Source organism: Paramormyrops kingsleyae, chromosome 2, assembly GCF_048594095.1.
Source record: "Paramormyrops kingsleyae isolate MSU_618 chromosome 2, PKINGS_0.4, whole genome shotgun sequence".
Taxonomy (NCBI): Eukaryota; Metazoa; Chordata; class Actinopteri; order Osteoglossiformes; family Mormyridae; genus Paramormyrops; species Paramormyrops kingsleyae.
This window is the reverse complement of record NC_132798.1, coordinates 40,942,911-40,961,121: the sequence shown is the minus strand read 5'-3', so window position 1 is coordinate 40,961,121 and position 18,211 is coordinate 40,942,911. Positions and strand designations below refer to the sequence as shown.

The window sequence follows — 18,211 nt, the reverse complement described above, 5'->3', positions numbered from 1 at the left end:
CTTTCCTCCATCCGTACTTTTTCTCAAACCACTTGTTCTATTCAGAATTGATGGGGGGTGGGGGGTCCAGAACCTATCACAGAGGCTATGGGCACAAGGCAGGGGACAACCCAAGATGGAGTGCCGATCCATCACAGAGCATGCCTATGGGCAATCTGGTAACTCCAATCAGCCTCAGTATGTTTTTGCACTGTGGGGGGAAAACTGGAGTAACTGAAAGAAACCCCATGACAACACGGGGAGAACATGCGAACTCCACACACATGGAGAGACTCAAACCCTGGTCCCAGAGGTGTGAGGTCACAGTGCCGCGACCCCCTATTAAGGATTGCGGGGTGTCTGGAGCCTATGGGCACGAGGCAGGGAGGTTTCCTCCAACATTCAATGAAGAAAGAATGTAATGACAATATCCCACTTAATGTTCAATGCGAAAACATATAAAAATCCCAAAAGAGAAGTTTTAACCGAAACACACCCATATCACTACTAAAATGAATGACTGTCAAAATATTGGAGTCCCCTTCTCTTAATTTACTATCTTTCGTTTAGCACATTAAAACGTATAGTAGTTCATGCTGCCTAGCTAGGATGGATTGTTGAACCATGTGTGCAGTGACTATGCTCCTAGATATGTATTACCTCATGTAGGGTGTTATCGATGTAAGACAATGGTATCAAAATAGTGAATGATGCCAAAACCTATAACCCCCAGATCCGTATCCTGCCCAGCGGTGCCGGCGCCGTGGACCTGCCTCTTCCGCAGATCAAGACCAAAGGCATATATAACAGACGGATTCAGCAGAGAAATCAGCAATCTCACTCGAGTACAGACGCGGGGATTTAGAGGGACGGCATTCGACCCCAAACAGAATCAGAGCAGGATCTTCTTTAAAGAGGTAAAGGCAGAAGATAATAACCAGCATGTCGAACGTTTAATATGCGCGGGCTGCCTCCTGTGCCGAGTTATTTCTTGGAAATGTTTACTGTTGATTTGTTGCAGATCGTTGTGCATGCGCAAATAGTCGGGTGATATTTATTGTTACGATTAACTGGCATAAAATAAACGAATTTAGCGGAATAGTCTGTTTTAATCGTGCATTTAAAATACATTTAAAATGCATTTTAAAGTTAAGATGTAGCCTACTTACCTGGATATTGTTTAGATCGGAGTGACTACCTTAAGTAATCCAACGAGTAGGCTGGGTTAAGGCTTTAGGTTGACTAAGTTGTAGGAAGGTTATTGAGTGTGTCGCCTTCATGAAAGCATCGAAACGAACATATGCATGTTCATGGGCAGTGCATGTATGGCAGTGCGTGTGCGTCCGAATTGCAGGGTGTTTTACTTTTTACCTTATGCATGGTGACTATGATGCAGCAATTAAAGAAAGTAAAAATCAATGGTAATACATCGGTAAAATAAAAATGTAAGCAAGTTTTTATGTGTCTGAAATACTAAGCATTGTTTAATATCCAGTAATAATTGCAGTAATCTAAAATAAGTGTCAAAAGTATCAAGGAGAAAAGCTGATTTTGATTAACATATTTGAATCTTCTGCTTTTTAATTTAGAAATATCGTGGATATACAGAAATGCTGCTGTAGGTCGGTTTTGGTAACTGTTTATGCCCCGGTTTTCCACATCTTTGATTACAAAACGAACGTACATATTTATTCACTTTCCTCTTTGATGACTACCCTGTAGTCCCGGTGCACCATGGTATATTCCGGTTTTAATTTAAAATTGGCCGCAGCAAAAAGAGCGGGCTACACTTCTAGGTGAAGTCTATACTTTCTTGTAAAAAATTTGTAGAAAATTAGTGTCCCTCTATATGACTGTTCCGGACCACAAGTATTCCAAGCACAAGGTTCACGGGTCTTGATAGTTATTGCGGGTGGATAAATGTAATCTCATCGCGAGGAGTGGAGGTAATACAAAAAGTTCTTTCTTTTTGTGCTCTAGTAAGATTAGTCGCCTCGGTCACCACGGCGACAGTCACGCTGATATATCTTATCCAAGGCGGATTTCTGCAAAACACCTAGCGGTGTTAAACCACAAAGCCTGAAATCGCCCCGAGAATGCGATATCATAACACGAAGATATTGCCCTAAGCTGTTTTGACAATCCCCAAGCTGTGTAATAAGGATCGGACATTCTTTGGTGCTTGCTCATCTGTTACTGTGCTGACCTCATCAGTGCCTTGCAACACTGGTTTCTGTACCTCAGTAAAGATTTAAAGGCTAATGTATGAGCATCTATCGCTGAACAGAGTTGCTGTCTTGCTCAGATGGAGCGTATTATGGGAGAGGATGCTTTTGCTTAAATTAAATGACGTTAGCGCATTGCGAAACCTGTCTATTTGTTATTGTTAACTTGTTTTTGGAGTTATACCAATATTCCAGCTGCTTGTATGCACATGTACGTTCGTGTACTTCCGCATAATTTCCCATAATTTTGTTTTTTACAGTAATTTTGTCAGATTTTCCTGTCTGTTAACTAGAGGGGGATTGGGAATTAGGGTGTGGTTTTTAAGAACGTGGTTAGAATTCTTATTTTGGGTTCTAAACCATCCCCAGACTTTTAATAGACGTTTAAATCTTTGTTGGGCTCATCAAAATGAAGAACAAAATGTTTTCCCAGGCACATTTCTAGAGATTTCGCTTATTTTTCTGTTTTATTTGTCCTCTTTAACCCCAATCTGCCACTAACCGTTCACTGTTTGTGCTGATCCTTCACGTTATTGCCCAGATGTGTGTAACATGCAGTCTAAGAGAGAAACCTTTCTCAAACCATCTGTCTGAAGCCAGATGCTTTTTTTCCTTCCTGCTGCTCTGGTCTGTCACACTGGACACCTGTGTGCACTTCACATTTCCAATATTCTCACATTCCACAGAGGAACAGTTTCAACATTTTCTGTCTCTGATAAGGAAACTGAATATGAACTGACATAAAGCTGTTACTGTGTTTCTGCAATAATACACTTTAAACTTCCTTTTCAAGGTTTCCTTCTTCCTCCTTGCCAGCTAAAATGTTAAATACCTTTCTGGCTAGAAACCAAAGGCCATTGGAGTATTAGCTTTCTATGCTGTTTTCTGGTAGGTGATAAGAATTACATCTTGGTTAAGTAATTACTTTTTAAATCAAACAGAAAAATGCAGGCGTTATTGTTAACAGAAAGAATTTTAGTATAGTATCTCCTTACTTTATTATAATTCCCTACCACCACAGATAAAGAAAATCTTTTAAAAAAGTCCCAGCGTTTTCTGGGCCACAAAAAGGGTAAATTTACTCTCCAGAGAGAGATTCTCCCGGATGAAAGGGGCTGCCGGATAGAGAGAGTAGCCCAGTGTGACCCCCATCTCCACTGCTTGGTGATTCACCCTGACTAACGCTAAACACGCCTGCTGGCCTTTTGGGCTTTGCTGTCAGCACTTTTATATTATTCCGGCCCCTAGGATTGGCCCGACCTCCTGGGGACGTGTCTTTCTCAGAACAGCGAAGGCAGGGCTATTGGCTGGAGTTTGCGAGGCGAATGTGGGCCGAGATGCCATAGGCTGCTCGTCAGACGCCATCAGTCATCTGTCACTGTGACGGGCTGCTGCTTTTGTTAAGGCGAGAGTTAAGGTGCAAGGGGGAGGGGGTGAGGTCGCTTGGGGCGGTGCCGGGGGCCCTCCTCGTTTGGGTTACATTTTTAATTATATCTGTCCATTCCACAAGCTCTGCAGGAGAGTGAATCCCCCCCCACCCCCACACACACACACTCTCTGCACAACCATCTCCTTTCTTCCCTCCCTAGCTGAGTCACGCTCTTTATGATGGCAGGCAGTGACAGAACGGGGGCCAGCTGAGGGGGTCACATCCACAGACGGGCTCTTCTGTGCTGCATGCCCCGCAGCCCTGCCCCGCAGCCCTGCCCTGCAGCCCTGCCCCCCAGCCCAGCGCTGCTCCATTTGGGGCTTTCGTGTGTGTGCTATCCAGTGACTGTGATTGAGAAATGAAATGACACTTTATTTTCCATTTGCACAAAGACGGGTACATTTAATTTTGCATGGAATGGCTTTGGTGCCACTGAGTAGAGCTTTGGGAACCAAAGCGGTGTTAAATTCGCCATCTAACACGGTATCAGTAACTTTTTGGAGAACAGAAACTGTTCATTTGTGTTAATTTTAATGTTTAATTGTTTTCTTCTTTTTTCTTTGACCACCTTAGACTTTTGCACAGTGCCACGCGCGTGTGTGTGTGTGTGCGTGTGTGTGTGTGTGTGTGTGTGTGTGTGTGTGTGTGTGTATTTGGCCGGTGTGAAGCTTAGGCTCTGAGCACAGGGTCAGCTGTTTGCCTAGTGCTTCTGGAGCTTTTCTGAGTGTTAAGGACCTTTTGCTCAGGCTCCATCCGGGATGTAACTATTCTACTGAGGGCAGGATCTGCACAGGTGACCTTCTGATCCCAGGCACAGATGCATAGCCCACTGGGCCATGCACTGTTAGGTCAGAGCTTGTTCTTCTGTGACCCCCCTCTGCCTGCAGTTTTGGCACAAAGCCGTTACCTCAGCTTAGTTACCATGGAATGTTTTCATGCTCTAGTTCTGCAGCTGTATTTTGCGAGCCGTGTTGATACCCCGTCTCTGTCCCTGTTTCTGCTTTATCTCCCAGCCCAAATGGATCATGGGGCCTCCGGGTCTGGGGCGCCAGCAAATCCCCATGACAGTTAAGATAGAAGGGCGGTGTCCATCCTGTATGTCCCTCCACCAGCCCAAAACTGTAAAGTCAGATATGACTGTGGGGGAGGGGAGAGTAAGGGCAAGAAGGTAAGGAAGAAGGAGAGAGAGAAGGACAGAAAAGCTCTCCAGAAAGATGTGTGAGACAGTTGGTAACATGAAGTAAAAAACATCATTGCATTTTCTATAAAATACCTGGAAGTATCTCTTCCATCCATCCATTTTCTGAAACCGCTGAATTGCAACTGTGGTCATGGGGGGGGGGGGGGGGACCGGAGCCTATACCGGGAACAACGGGCACAGGCGGGAACCAGTGGGTCGCCAACACACTGCGGGCCGGAAGTATCTTTTTTTATTTTAAAATGTTAATTGCCTTCTGGTTTATTGAAGAACAAATTATAAACCGCTAAGGACAGATGGTATTGTGGTGGGCAGAAAAAACACAGCTCTGGGAGGTATTCATGAAGGGCCACGGGTCAGGAGAAAATTCTAGAAACAAGGTCACCACAGACTCATCTTTGTTGCCCTATTGTTGGTGGGGGTGGCGGTGTTACGGTGCCCGGTGCCCGGTGTGAATCCATCCTGGATGATGGTTATTAATGACCGTTTCACCAGTGAGCCTGCAGTCAGTGTTCATTGTCCACTTTTCATCACATTTACTAATAAAATATCAAAAACCGTGCAGAACAGCCAGTAGACCCCACTCTCCTTATCCGGGGGAAGCAGGGGAAGTGAAACAATATACAATTCTTTACAGTTTATAAAACAACCCCTGAAATTGTATTTCAGGATCTTGAGGAAATTAGGATTGTTATGAAGAAGGATATGAATGCAATCAGCGTTTATATCAACAATAATGTCATTTTCCTTTAGGCCTTCTTTTATATTATGCATTATTCTTGGGCTTTATCTGGATCTTGAAAGCCATCAAATATAGGGTTAGTTATCAGGTTAAGTAACAGTTTAGCAGCAGCCAGGAAAGATCTATGTGCTTCCAAGTCGTAGCTCCTTGAGTTCAACCCTACCCTGGCAAAGCATGTGGCTCCCCGGCATGGTTGTAACGTCAGCAATGGATTTCAGCTGGTTTGAGAAATCAATCATTCATTTTATTTATAAATCACATTTAAAGCCGCCATATGTCAACCAGTACAGAATACCAATAAATATAATGAAGCACAAAAGGAAAATGTCAATAAAAAAAAAATGAATAAGTAAGATGTCACATTTTATCCGTCAGGTACTTCAAGTGTTAATGGGTAAAAATGTTTTCAATCTTGTGTTAAAGGTAGAAATCGATGGTGCCGATTTAATATGTGCTGGAGTACATATTATATATATATATATAGTATTATACAGTACATACTGCAAAAACATGGTCTCCCCAAGTCTTTAAAGAGGTGCATGGTTTGGCTGCTTCCTCTGTAATGTGTGAGGGGGCCAATCCATGACCAGCTTTAATACAGCATTTTGTACCAATTGTAAGCGAGACAAAGCTGACCAGCTGATATCTGTTTATAGAAATTCACAATAATCTTAAGGGCAAATGAAAGCAGGAATATGCTTCTCCAGACCACAACGCGAAAGAAATGTTTCGGCCAGACCATCTGTCTTAATTGAAAGAAGCTCTTTTTATCAACTGAATTTCTGTCTGTCAAATTTTAAATCAGAGTCAAATATGATACCAGGCATGTGGTGGATGTTTTTACGCATGAGGGTGACTGACCAGTTTTCTGGGTTGAGGTATTAATACCTATATGCTGACCAAATAAAATAACTTTAGATTTCCTTTCATTAAGGAAAAGGAAATTATTGGAAATTATTTAGAGTGCGACGTAGTGCTGGAAAGCCAGACTGAAATTTAGCAAGGGCAACAAAAGTCACACTTTCACACAGCATAATCACTGCAGAATTTCTGTCCTGTTCTCAGGCTTCACCAGCACAAAGCATCATGGTCAGTTTTTGTATTGAGATAATATATAAATGAGGCCAATATATGTAAATATGGGAAAAATGTTTCTGCATTGTAGCGTAACAAAAAATTGAAACCGTGCTTAACTGTAAAACCAATACAAAGCCAAAGCTTGTAGTGTAACAAAATTACTAATGGAAAATCCCAAACTATGTGTGGACGTGTGAGCTTGTATGTTCTTGTTGCTGTTAGCATTGGGAGGGGGGGCTGTTCTTCCTGCGTGCCGCTGAAACATTATCTGTATTTCAGGAAACTTTTACAAAGACCCACCATGACGGCCATATCTGCTCTTCTGCTTTTTGTCTCGGCGCTCTGTCTCTCCCTGGCGGACCAGGTAAACACTGCAGCCAGCATTCTGCCTCATCTGATTCTGGTCGACGTCTGATCTCCTGGGGAAATATCACCACGCTTCTGTCCTTGATTTGTTCCTCCTACAACCAAATGTGCTGCTTGTCTGTCTGTCCTACTTTTTTCCCTGTTTCACACCTTTCTCATCTACTTGATAGTATGACCAGTGCAAATAAAGATTTGATTAAGTTTGAAACGACAACGACAGCAGAGCTTTTGGAAAACCCGCAGTACTGTATGTAAAGGCTGATTTGTTAGGCTGTTGCAGTGGTGCTTTGCGTACATCTGTCTTCCCAGTTTATTTTCCTTAACCCTGTTAACTTGTAGTGTTCTTCAGTTCTGGCATGCACATGGTTTGGGGAGTATTTTAAAACAAAACTGCACCCCGGGGTGTTTGAATGGGAGTCCCTCAGCCGGGAAGGTGGTACAGGAGCACAGTACAGACTAACGCCACACCCACGTCTCTGTGCCACAGGTGACGTTACATCGCTTCCGGAGAGGGACCCGTCGCTACAGAGGTGAGTTTCTACTCATCGGTCCTCACCAGGCTACGCCGGTCACTGACCATGTGATGTTCTGCCTCTGTTTGCCCAGAGACATGTCTAGACTTTTTTAAGTGACATTTCTTGTTTGGGAACTGCTGGCCTCATCTGTGTCCCCGCTGGAAACCAAACGGCCATAACGGGGCGATTCTGACACCCCTCTTTCGGCTCTGTGTGGGCAGCGCGTCATTAGTGGAAACCTCAGCCAACCGTGGGTTAGTTTTACTTCGGCCGAAGTGGGCATGACCTTTCAGAGGGCTGTGTGTTTTAATGCCAAACATAAAAGAAATGCCACATGGAATCTATAAGTCATTGTGGGGGGTGCAGCAAATTCGGCTGCTCTCTGGTTCTGCCTTGCTGGCCCAAACCCACTCAGGGAAGCTTGTTTTAACTCTCAGCTGGAGGTTCCGTAGGGGAACATTTGTCATTGGAGATGTTTTTATTTCCATAGCCTCTTCTCTTCTCATTGCTGTATGAACACATGCTTGACCAAGGGCTTTGTTATTAATAATATTAAGCCAGAAAAGGCTTGTATGCTTTCGAGTTCATATGGCTTAAAGTTAGAGAGTTAGATCCACCACCATCAAATGGGAACAAAGTATTGAAGGTCACTGATCTGAATGGAAAGGTCATGGATTTCTGAGCCAGCATTCTAGAACTTTCTACTGCGTTCTCCTCTGTCCTCCATCCATCCCTTTATCTTCCATGTGTATATACCCATTCTGATGAGCACTGACCCTGTGGCGTTCCTCCATCCTGTCAGAGGTCTGTACGGACACCCTCTCCACCTCTGTCTACGCCCGTGGGGCCACCTGGCTGCGCTGGAGGGGCCTGCAGGCCGAGTTCTGCCGCTGCACATCGAGGGGAAGGGAGCAGTGTCACAGGGTCCCTGTCACCAGTGAGTGTGCTTGACACCTGCTGATTCACACATTCACGCACACAGACACGCACAGTGCCTGCCTGCTCTCTGTGAGTGCCTGCTCTCTGTGAGTGTCTGCTCTCTGTGAGTGTCTGCTCTCTGTGAGTGCCTGCATAGCGCTTGGGTTATAAACACACCTGTACCACGGTGCTGGGTCAGTAACAAGTTGGTGGTCATCATATCTGGCTCTACATGGCCTTTGTCACCTCTCCATTTTCCTACCCCCCCCCCATTCATGCAATTTGCCTCCGTCTGCCTGCTGTCATTCCCCGGGCGAATAAGTGAGGTGGCGATCCACATCCCAATCCGGTCTTTGGGGATCCACAGACAGTCCACGGGGAGCTGGGGGGAACTGAGAGGGTAACTGAGATGGAAAGAAAGCAATGATCTGATACTGATTCCCATCCCACCCCTCCGGCAGCGTGTTACATCCCTTACTGCTACAACGGTGGGACTTGCAAAGAGGCGGTGTACACCTCTGACTTCCTGTGTGTCTGCCAAGCTGGATTCACAGGGCTGCAGTGCGAGATCAGTGAGTACAGCCACCGTTGGCGTTTAATCTAATCTAATCTAACACGACAACCACAAGCACAAAATCTTCAAATGGCAAACTGGAAAAACAATTACTGACCCATTTGCATGTTGAAGCTTTCAAAATCATTACATGATGAATAGTTTCGTGCAGCCATGTTCTCTGGCGGCTGCTGTGAATCTTTCATGACGGAGTACAGCAGGTGAAGAGGCTGAAGCTTTATAAACCTTTTTATTAGTTGTAGTCTGCTGGCACTGGTGCCCTGTTCTGTATCCTGTAAGCTACGCCTTACCTCTAATGATCTCCCAGCATTACATGGCTCTGCATTTGGATACAGGAAAGTAGGTCAGGCTTCCTTTCCTCAGTTTAATGACTCATCCCCCCCGATCTGCATCACTTGGCTTGTGGTTTGGTAATGGCTCTCAAAGACGAACTTGGTGAAGAAAAACACTCTACATTATCCATTAGTGACACATCGCTCTTAGTGTGACCACGCTCCACCCCCAGCGAATGTGCCCAGTAAAGTCGTCTCTCAGAGGCTATCAGACTATGAAATGCCTTCGACCACAGTGACCAGAGGAATCAGTTTTGCAGGGACGGGCATTTATGTGACACACTCACTGTCATTAGCAGGGATATGAGCAAAATGATAGTAAAACTGCACGTAGATTCAAGGAAATCTGACACAAATTCCTGCTGAGCCCGTTTTTCATGACAAGTTGTTATTGTGACCTATTCTGTCTCACCCATCAGACACGGCTGAGAAGTGCATCGTGGGAAGGGGGGAGAGCTACCGCGGCACATGGAGTGTGACCCAGTCAGGACTCAGCTGCCTTAACTGGAATTCCACTGCACTGCAGGGCAAGAAGTTCAACGCTCTGAAGCCAAGGGCGGGAACTCAGGGTCTGGGCAACCACAATTACTGCAGGTACACCAGGCTACAGCTGGCATGCAGGACAGTCGCCTAATGCCAACCTGCCATTCTGCACACGGGCACCTGTCTGATTATGTTCAGGGGGCTAATGCCGTGCTTAAATAATGGCGAGAGAGAGAATTTACTTACTTAGCAGATGGTTTTATCCAACAATTTAGAGCAGAATCAGACAGTCCTTGGAGCAACTGAGCTTAAGAGCCATGCTCAGGAACCAATGGTGACGTCACGCTGACCTCAGGAGACCTTAACAGGAGCATCCTCACCCCCTGAGACACACGCCACATTAAACCTAGAGTCACATGCTTTTCTTTCTACTGTTGTTTTTATTAGCATTTATTAAGGTTACCAACAATCATGAAATGATGTAGCATAATGAAGAGAACCAGCTTGGAGGAAATTAGCCAAGCTGCTGACTCCTCCCCGCTTTTGCACCCAGAAACCCTGACGACGACTCGACGCCCTGGTGCTACGTCTACAAGGGGATTCAAATCGAGTGGGAGTACTGCTCACTGCCCAGCTGTCCTACAGGCACGGAGACGGCCCTCCTAACACCTGCCTCTATGCCGCAGCTCTTAGTTACTTTTGGTACAGCATCGATATTAATGTTTCAACGGTTCAATGACTTCTGCAGATCCAGACTTGGAATGCCTTAAGGATACGGGGAAGACCTACCGGGGTACAGCGGCACAGACAAAAACAGGCCAGCGGTGCCTGCCTTGGGACTTCCCTGTGTTGAGGAGCAAGGTGTACAATGCCTGGAGGTCCGACGCCGTGGATCTGGGCCTGGCCAGCCACAGTTACTGCAGGTCTGTACTCCCTGCGAACAATCCACCTGAGGCATATTGATTTCAGGGAGGTAGATGAACGGGGGGGGCGGTGGCTAGGCTTAGGATGCCATATACTGCGTTATTTTTGCTTGAAAACAAGCCCCCATTTCGGCAAATTTAACCGGGAAATGCCAGAATAGCGTTGCTATTTAAAATGCCATCAAAATACCATGTACAATGTATAAAATCTGTAATTAGATACCACAGACGTCTAATGCTGGCTGGGGTTACAGGGGTAAAACTTTTTACCCGCTAATTTTACCGCTGCTGAATAGCAGAAAGACAGATATTCTGGGACATTGCGCATCACTTGTGGGCGTCAGGGAACTGCTGCCAGTCTGCGAGAGACTCCCAGATCGTCCAGGAGAGCTGGGATGCCTGTTTATGCATCTCTACCGATAGGACTAACAAATATCATCGATCATCGCAGCCACGTGAACTACAGACGCTCCTCTAGTTGTGAACAAGAAATGTTCTGAACGGCTGTTCATAACTTGAAATCTTCGTAAGTCGTTATTCAACGTCATTTTAAGGGTATACGCAAGTAAAAAGAGATGGGTAGGGCGGGAGTAGCAGCCAGAAGTCGTACTAGGCGGAATTGGCACGCAGAAAAAAAAAAAAGATGTTGCGGACAGGAAATGGGAGCCCAATGAACACAATTTGGACTTACAGTACAGTTCTCTTCGTTCATATGTCTGAAAGTTCATAAGTTGAAAGTTCGTAAGTAGAGGAGCGTCTATATAAAGCTTTAGCATAGCCAAGGCTAACATCACATCCCTAAACATCCATTACCGTAGCCTCAGCTAATGTTCACGCCCTTGTTAAAGCATTAGCGTGTACATAATTAATGTCCAGACAGCAAGGATCACTTTAGTGCTCCCAAGGTTAGTATCCACATTGCCGACAAGTCATTAGCACAGCCATAGCTAATGATTGTGACACAAACAAACATGTTAATCTGCCCTCATTAATGACTACACCCTTGGTACAGCACCAATGCACAGTTAGCATCAATATTTCCAACAAACCATTAAACAGGCACAGCCAACAACCAACAAAACATTACTTCACCAAACCAGCAAAATATTAGTGTTATGCTGGCTTAATGAGCAAACCACAAATGACCCATAATACACTCACACATTTGACATCCGCACAGCCAGCGAACTATTCCTGCACCTACGGTGGCCATCAGTAAACCACAGAGGCGTGCTGGAACCCACAGCTCGCAGTATCTGCCTTTCTTGTAATGCATCGCAATTAACTGGGAATAAATTATTTACAATTACGAGCAGACAGAGAGTTGTTAAAAGGGAGGAACTGCACATAAAATATGGCAAAGGAAATTAATGTTGAAAAACTGAAGGCACATTGAGACAGACCCTGCACTTCAGTGCATTTTCATTCTGGCAGGCAGATGGATGCAGATGTCTCTGGGTGGCGTGCACGGCCGCTCACTCACCCACAGCATTTTCATTGGAAATTATCAGCGAGCTTTGCAAGAATAACACCCGCCTTTCATTCCAGCACATGTACCCTTCGGTCCCTGTCACTTCCTCGGCTGTCCATTCACTCGGCTCCCTCTAGTCACACGGTCTCCCTCTCACTCACATACTCGCACGCACACATACACAGTACTGTCTTCTGCAGTCATTATGACCATCACTGTGGGCAGTGGTGTCTAAATGGTTAGGGAAGCGCACTTGTAATCGAAAGATTGCTGGTTCGACTCCCCGACCAGCAAGGCACCACTGCGGTACCCTGAGCAAGATATTGCCCCCAAGCACTGCTCCCCGGGCGCTGAATTAGCTGCCCCCTGCTATGTCACATATGGGTTAAATGCAGATTTTGTTCTTGTGCACTGTGTGCTGTGGCGTGTCAACAATGAAAACAAGAAAATGCTGTTTAAATGATCTTCATATTGGAGTAAAATTGATAGTATGCCTGTTAAAGTGTGTCTGCTTAGCCATTTCAGAACTCCTGCTAAAATCACCCCGGTATTTGCAGCAACCATCCGATACACCCATGTATTTTCTGACTCAACCACTAGCACACCTTGTATAGCTAATTGATGATAAATGAGTTTTTTAGACTAAATAATTAAGTGAGCTGGCGGTGAACTTTAATAAATACGCAGAATGGCTGAGTTGCCCCTGAAGAGAGGTTTGAAAACTTAAGTGATGTTCATCTAACCATCCAACTAGATATGAGTGACTTTTTGGAGAATAGAAGAGATTCTTACTAGTTTTTGTTGTTACCCTTAATTTGCACATGTTCAAATGCTAAATTGTGTTTTGTTCTGTGCACTTACTACCCAGATAAATAGCTTTAAACATTTCTTTTGACTGCGTAAGACTTGTGCACAGTACCATGCACACACATGCAGGCACGCACACACACAGTCATCCTCACTCAGCAGTTTATCTCATCACCTGCAGGAACCCAGATGGTGACCTAGCGCCCTGGTGTCACGTCTACAAGGGCCTCAAGCTGACGTGGGAGTTTTGTGACATTCGCCTGTGTGGTGAGTCGGCCGGCTGTCATCACCGCGTCACGATCCTATTTTGGCCAGTCAGGGCCTTGCCGTCTGGTCCTGTGGTTGTCCAAGACCTCCTCTGTCTAGCACAGATCCGAAGGTTGGGAGCACTGACTAGACTATACAACTACAGCAATGTCAAAACATTTCAAAGCGAGCATCTAAAAACTACCCATTGTTCATTGTTATATACCGATGTGTGTCACTGCAGAAAAACCACCGCTGGCCCCCTCCATCTCCGGGATCCATGCCCCCACAGCCATGAACAGAGGTAGGGCAGAAAGAACGTCAGGACATGTAACTGGTGCTGGTTACAGTGGCATTTCATAAACATTGAGCTATCAGCAAAGGCATAGGCTTGGGTTTGGGCTTGGGCTTGGGTTTGGGTTTGGCCAGTAGTCTCTTGTGGGAGTGTCCTGTGTGTTTAGGGGGGCGGAGGGTAGGGCTGGGCGATATGACTGAAAACTGTATCACGATATGAGTGTTTCATATCGGTCGATATCGATAATTATTGACATTTTTTATGACCCATTTAAAATAAAGACCAGGAGAAAAATATATTACATTTAAACATTTTTATTTTAAACATGTCAACAACCATGGAAAATAAAGTGTTTTTAAAATATGTGCAGTGTTTTGTAAACATAAATAAAACTGACATCTGTAATATAAAAAAACAAACCTGATACAGTACAGTAACATTGTTTGAAATATAAAACCTGCAGAAATATGAAAAAGTAACTCTTCAAGTTATTCTTACTCTAATCATACTTGAAGTTGAACTATTCAAGTATATTTTCAGTCCAGGTTTTGTGCTAGGAAAAGACACACATGCAAACACTAACGAGGAAGACGCGATACGTAGGGAGCCGGAACCCGGAAGTGCGCCGTAAACACAGAGAGGAAAGAGAGAAGGGGAAACAAAGACACGGCAGACTCGAAACGAAACACGGGATACGCGAAAAACCGGACAACATGACACATACAAACCGAAAGGATACAGACCTATAACTTAATATTCAGGAGACGGGGGGCGAGCGGCGCTAGGGAAGGGCGAGGCGACCGTCACAGTGATTCACAAAAAACCGGCAGAACTTCCATAAAGCAGTTGTTTTGCTGTGCTACGACCATTTATGACAGCTGCGTTACAGGTGTTCCGGGCAATTCAGTTTCCCTATGTTTCCCCTGTCGCGCGCTGATTTGTACACGGTTTCGCTGTTGTTTTCATGTCTTTTTACGAAGCTCTTGAGGTAAACAAGCCACATATTTTAAAACATCACATGTTTTTTGTTTTTACTGATAATAAATTAAAGTATTTAATTCGCTGGATAGAGATATTTCTTGATGAAAACGGTATAGTATTGCTTATAAGACTATATTATGCGTGACGAACTAGTACTGTATTCGCATGTAATAATGTACCTGAGTGATTTTCAGACATCCCACATACATATTTGCCTAAATATTAGGAGAAACATTCTTTCCTGACATTCAGGATATTTGGTTCCCCCCTGTTAAAACAGGTATACAGCAACTCTGGGCCTCGGTACTAATAACAATACAGTATTCACATGTAATAATGTACTTGAGTGATTTTCAGACATTTCACATACCTCTTTGCTTTAATATTAGGGGAAACATTATTTCCCGATAGACAGGGGAAACATAGGGAAACCGAATTGCCCGGAACACCTGTACGGATCCAAACTAGCTTCGCAACCTCTGTTTTCTTCCGACGAAGAATAAAAAATATCGAACGTTTTATCGAACACATTTTTTATTGATATCGATCACGTGTCTATCGCGATACATATCGTAATCGTTTTATCGCCCAGCCCTAGCGGAGGGTTCGGGGCACATCTTGTCCCCACTAGTGCTGAAACCAAACCTACTTCCCTGGTTATAAGACTTACAATTTGCCACACCTCCCTTGCCCAGATAAAAAATAAATGGTGCCCCCTCTGAATTCTGTCTTTCGGCTAGGCACTTGTGGCCTGCGGGAACAAAGAGCACTGCAGTTTCGAATCCGCGGGGGCCAGAAGAGCGACATTACTCTGCAACCCTGGCAGGCCGCCATCAGGGTTTACCTCCCGCGCCCCAAGATCTACTCATTCTTCTGCGGGGGTGTGCTGATCGACTCCTGCTGGGTGCTGTCTGCAGCCCACTGTTTCTCTGAAGGGTATGCCTCAGCGCTGCCTCTGGCCGTGTCCCTGCTGCCTCTGGCCGTGTCTCTGCTGCTGTGCAGGCCTGGCAGCGAGTAACTCTCTGCATTGTTCAGGTATAAAGCCGAGAACCTGCAGGTGACACTAGGAAGAACGTTCCGGCTGCAGAACTCCAGCAGCGACCAGATCTTTGGTGTGGAGGATTACTGGGTACACGACCAGTATGATGAAGCCACAGAGGACAATGACATCAGTGAGTCCAGATGACATGCAAATTTCAGACCTCAGATTGCACCAAGGGATACATTTACTTCAGATACTCATCACATCCCTGACTTACCATCTGGCACTTTCTGCCAGTTGACAGTTGAGTTTTTAATGATTGAATTTAGGCCCATTATTTCTCAGGGGTACAACAGTTAGACCCCTTTTGGCTAGAAAACAAAGCCTTTCAATATTAGACGACTTACTGCCTTATAGTTCTATATGATTTTATCCATACACCCAGCCATCCTTCTTCCTACCACTGTGCCATCCAGTGGCCAGAAAAAGCACTGCAGGTTACACCAGGGCAATGAGTTGTTCAGCAGCATGTGTACCCTCACCTCTTCCTCAGTGTTGCTGAAGCTGAAGAGTGACAATGGCATCTGTGCGGTCTACACCCCTGAGGTCCGACCCGTCTGCCTGCCAGAGCCGGACCTAGTGCTCCCTGAATGGACGGAGTGTGAGATCTCAGGATACGGGAAAGACAAAGAATGTACGGCTAAAGTTCTGCTTAATGTTTTTTAAATTCTGCAGATACTCAACTTGAAGTTGCAAAGGACTCAGTCCAGCTTAGGCATTGTGTTGTCATTAGCCTGGCAGCTTTCTCAATTAAAGGATACATACAGAACATTATCTATAATGGTGTGTGTGTGTGTGTTTTAATAAGTGATTGGTGATGTGGTAATGAGGGTGACTTTGCGTTACTCTGCGAGTGTAACAGCTTCCCCAGGCAGATGAGCTGAGAATTGACCACTTTCCCACTCTCTCCTCCAGTCGACGCGGAATACTCCAATCAGGTGAAGAGGGGACACGTGCGACTGTGGCCCGACAGCCAGTGTCTGCCAGAGAAGCTGTCCAACCGACCGGTGACCCAGAATATGATATGTGCCGGCGACACCCGAGGCCTGGATGACGCCTGCAAGGTGTGCTGACATCATTGTTTTGCATCATAATTTTATTTTCATCTCTTTTGTCAGCCGAATCAACCACGTTATGTGAAGACATTTACACAAAATACACCCATATGGAAAACATGGAGTGGTGTTTACTTAAAGGGAATTTCATGGTCTTCGTTTTTGTTGGGGATTCTTTATGGACCTTTTTTAAGCAGTTTTGATTTTTGTTGCCACATGTCTGGATGGTGCGTGAGCCTTGCTATGGGTTGGCACCCCGTCCTGGGGTTATGTCCTGCCTTGCGGCTGTTGTTCCAGACCCCTGCAACTTGTATACTACCAAGTGGGATAAAGGATGGATGGAGGAATGAACGAATGAAATAAAAAAATGAAATGACTCAATAAGTTGGACACCCCGATTATAGGTCCTGAAGTAAGGTAATAAACTTGTAACCTTGTTTCCCTCTTTCTCATTCCACAGGGCGATTCTGGGGGCCCCCTTGTCTGCCCAAAGGATGGACGTCTGACCCTGCTGGGCATCGTAAGCTGGGGCGATGGATGTGGGAAGAAGGATGTCCCGGGAGTGTACACGCGTGTCACACGCTATGTCAGCTGGATCACCAACAAGATGCAGGCCAACAGTAACTAGGATGGGCTCTTCACTGGACTCAGACCCTTGTTATTGCGACTTGGTTAAGAACAAGCAATTGGATTCACATAGGTGTAAGAATTACCAAAGAGAACTAATACGTAAAACAAATGGGAATATAATTATATTCAGATAAACACTGCGAATTTTAATGTTCATCGTGGTTTTTTTTTTTTTTTTCCCCTTAGACAAAAAAGTATATAATGTTTAAACTTTTAAGGGCACATAAGTTTGTATGTAAGAAAATGTATTTATAATGCGTGGTTTTTAACAATTTGACAAAGTTTCAACAATTTTTGATTTGAAGCAGATTTTGTAAATTTGTTTTGTGATGCGTACTAATATGGCTGAGACCTGGAACGCTGAAAGTGAAAGTCTGCTGGCAGAGAAACTGAGATGCAGCCATAAGCTAACCGACAGGGTTTGTGTGCATAGGGTTGACCCCAGGCTGACCAGTCTTATGCATTTGTAAATAAACATTAGGAGAAGCAGCTATGTTTATATTTAATGCAGACATGACTTTAAGATCGTAATTACTGACCTCACCGATGCAAATCTTTGCTGGTGGTGTGAATGTGTGTATAATCCTCATGACAACATGATTTAAAGTATTTTTCTGGTTTTTTTTTTATTACTATTTATAGAGCGTAACTTGTGCTTTTTTAAAATAGGAAATGCATTAACCTCTCTATTTAAAAATAAACATTTTATAACAAACAAACTCGCTGTAATATTTCTTGCACACAAACATCCTTCCTTTTTGCTTTACCCCCAGGTCTTACCCATACGTGTGAGAGATGATTCTGATAAGGAGAGCAGCATTAACACTTACTTTCAATATGTATTTAAGTTAAATAGGCCTACAGGACTGCAAGTACCAATGGTGCTTATCCATTTTTATTGTGCTTGATTTACCGTTAATCTG

General features: G+C 44.6%; 2 protein-coding genes across 3 annotated transcripts in view; one reads left to right on the top strand and one right to left on the bottom strand.

Moving 5' to 3' along the window:
* Positions 1 to 1,684, bottom strand: part of ikbkb (inhibitor of nuclear factor kappa B kinase subunit beta) — a 42,661-nt gene extending 40,977 nt beyond the window's left edge. Inside the window, exon 1 of one of the 2 annotated variants that reach the window (XM_072709126.1) lies at positions 1,664 to 1,684. The gene's annotated coding sequence lies outside the window, so the exon portion shown is untranslated. Of the gene's footprint in view, positions 1 to 1,148; positions 1,416 to 1,663 lie in introns of those variants that run through there. The other variant, XM_023832251.2, reaches the window with a different exon arrangement.
* On the top strand, positions 787 to 17,996 carry plat (plasminogen activator, tissue). The gene is made up of 15 exons (XM_072709127.1): positions 787 to 896; positions 6,930 to 7,014; positions 7,504 to 7,546; positions 8,334 to 8,468; positions 8,911 to 9,021; positions 9,775 to 9,949; positions 10,392 to 10,483; positions 10,587 to 10,761; positions 13,221 to 13,306; positions 13,530 to 13,589; positions 15,302 to 15,497; positions 15,597 to 15,733; positions 16,097 to 16,237; positions 16,519 to 16,667; positions 17,119 to 17,996. The coding sequence occupies exons 2-15, from the start codon at positions 6,952 to 6,954 to the stop codon at positions 17,284 to 17,286; spliced, it is 1,731 nt and encodes a 576-aa protein (XP_072565228.1). The 5' UTR covers positions 787 to 896; positions 6,930 to 6,951; the 3' UTR covers positions 17,287 to 17,996.
* The last annotated feature ends 215 nt before the right edge of the window (positions 17,997 to 18,211 follow it).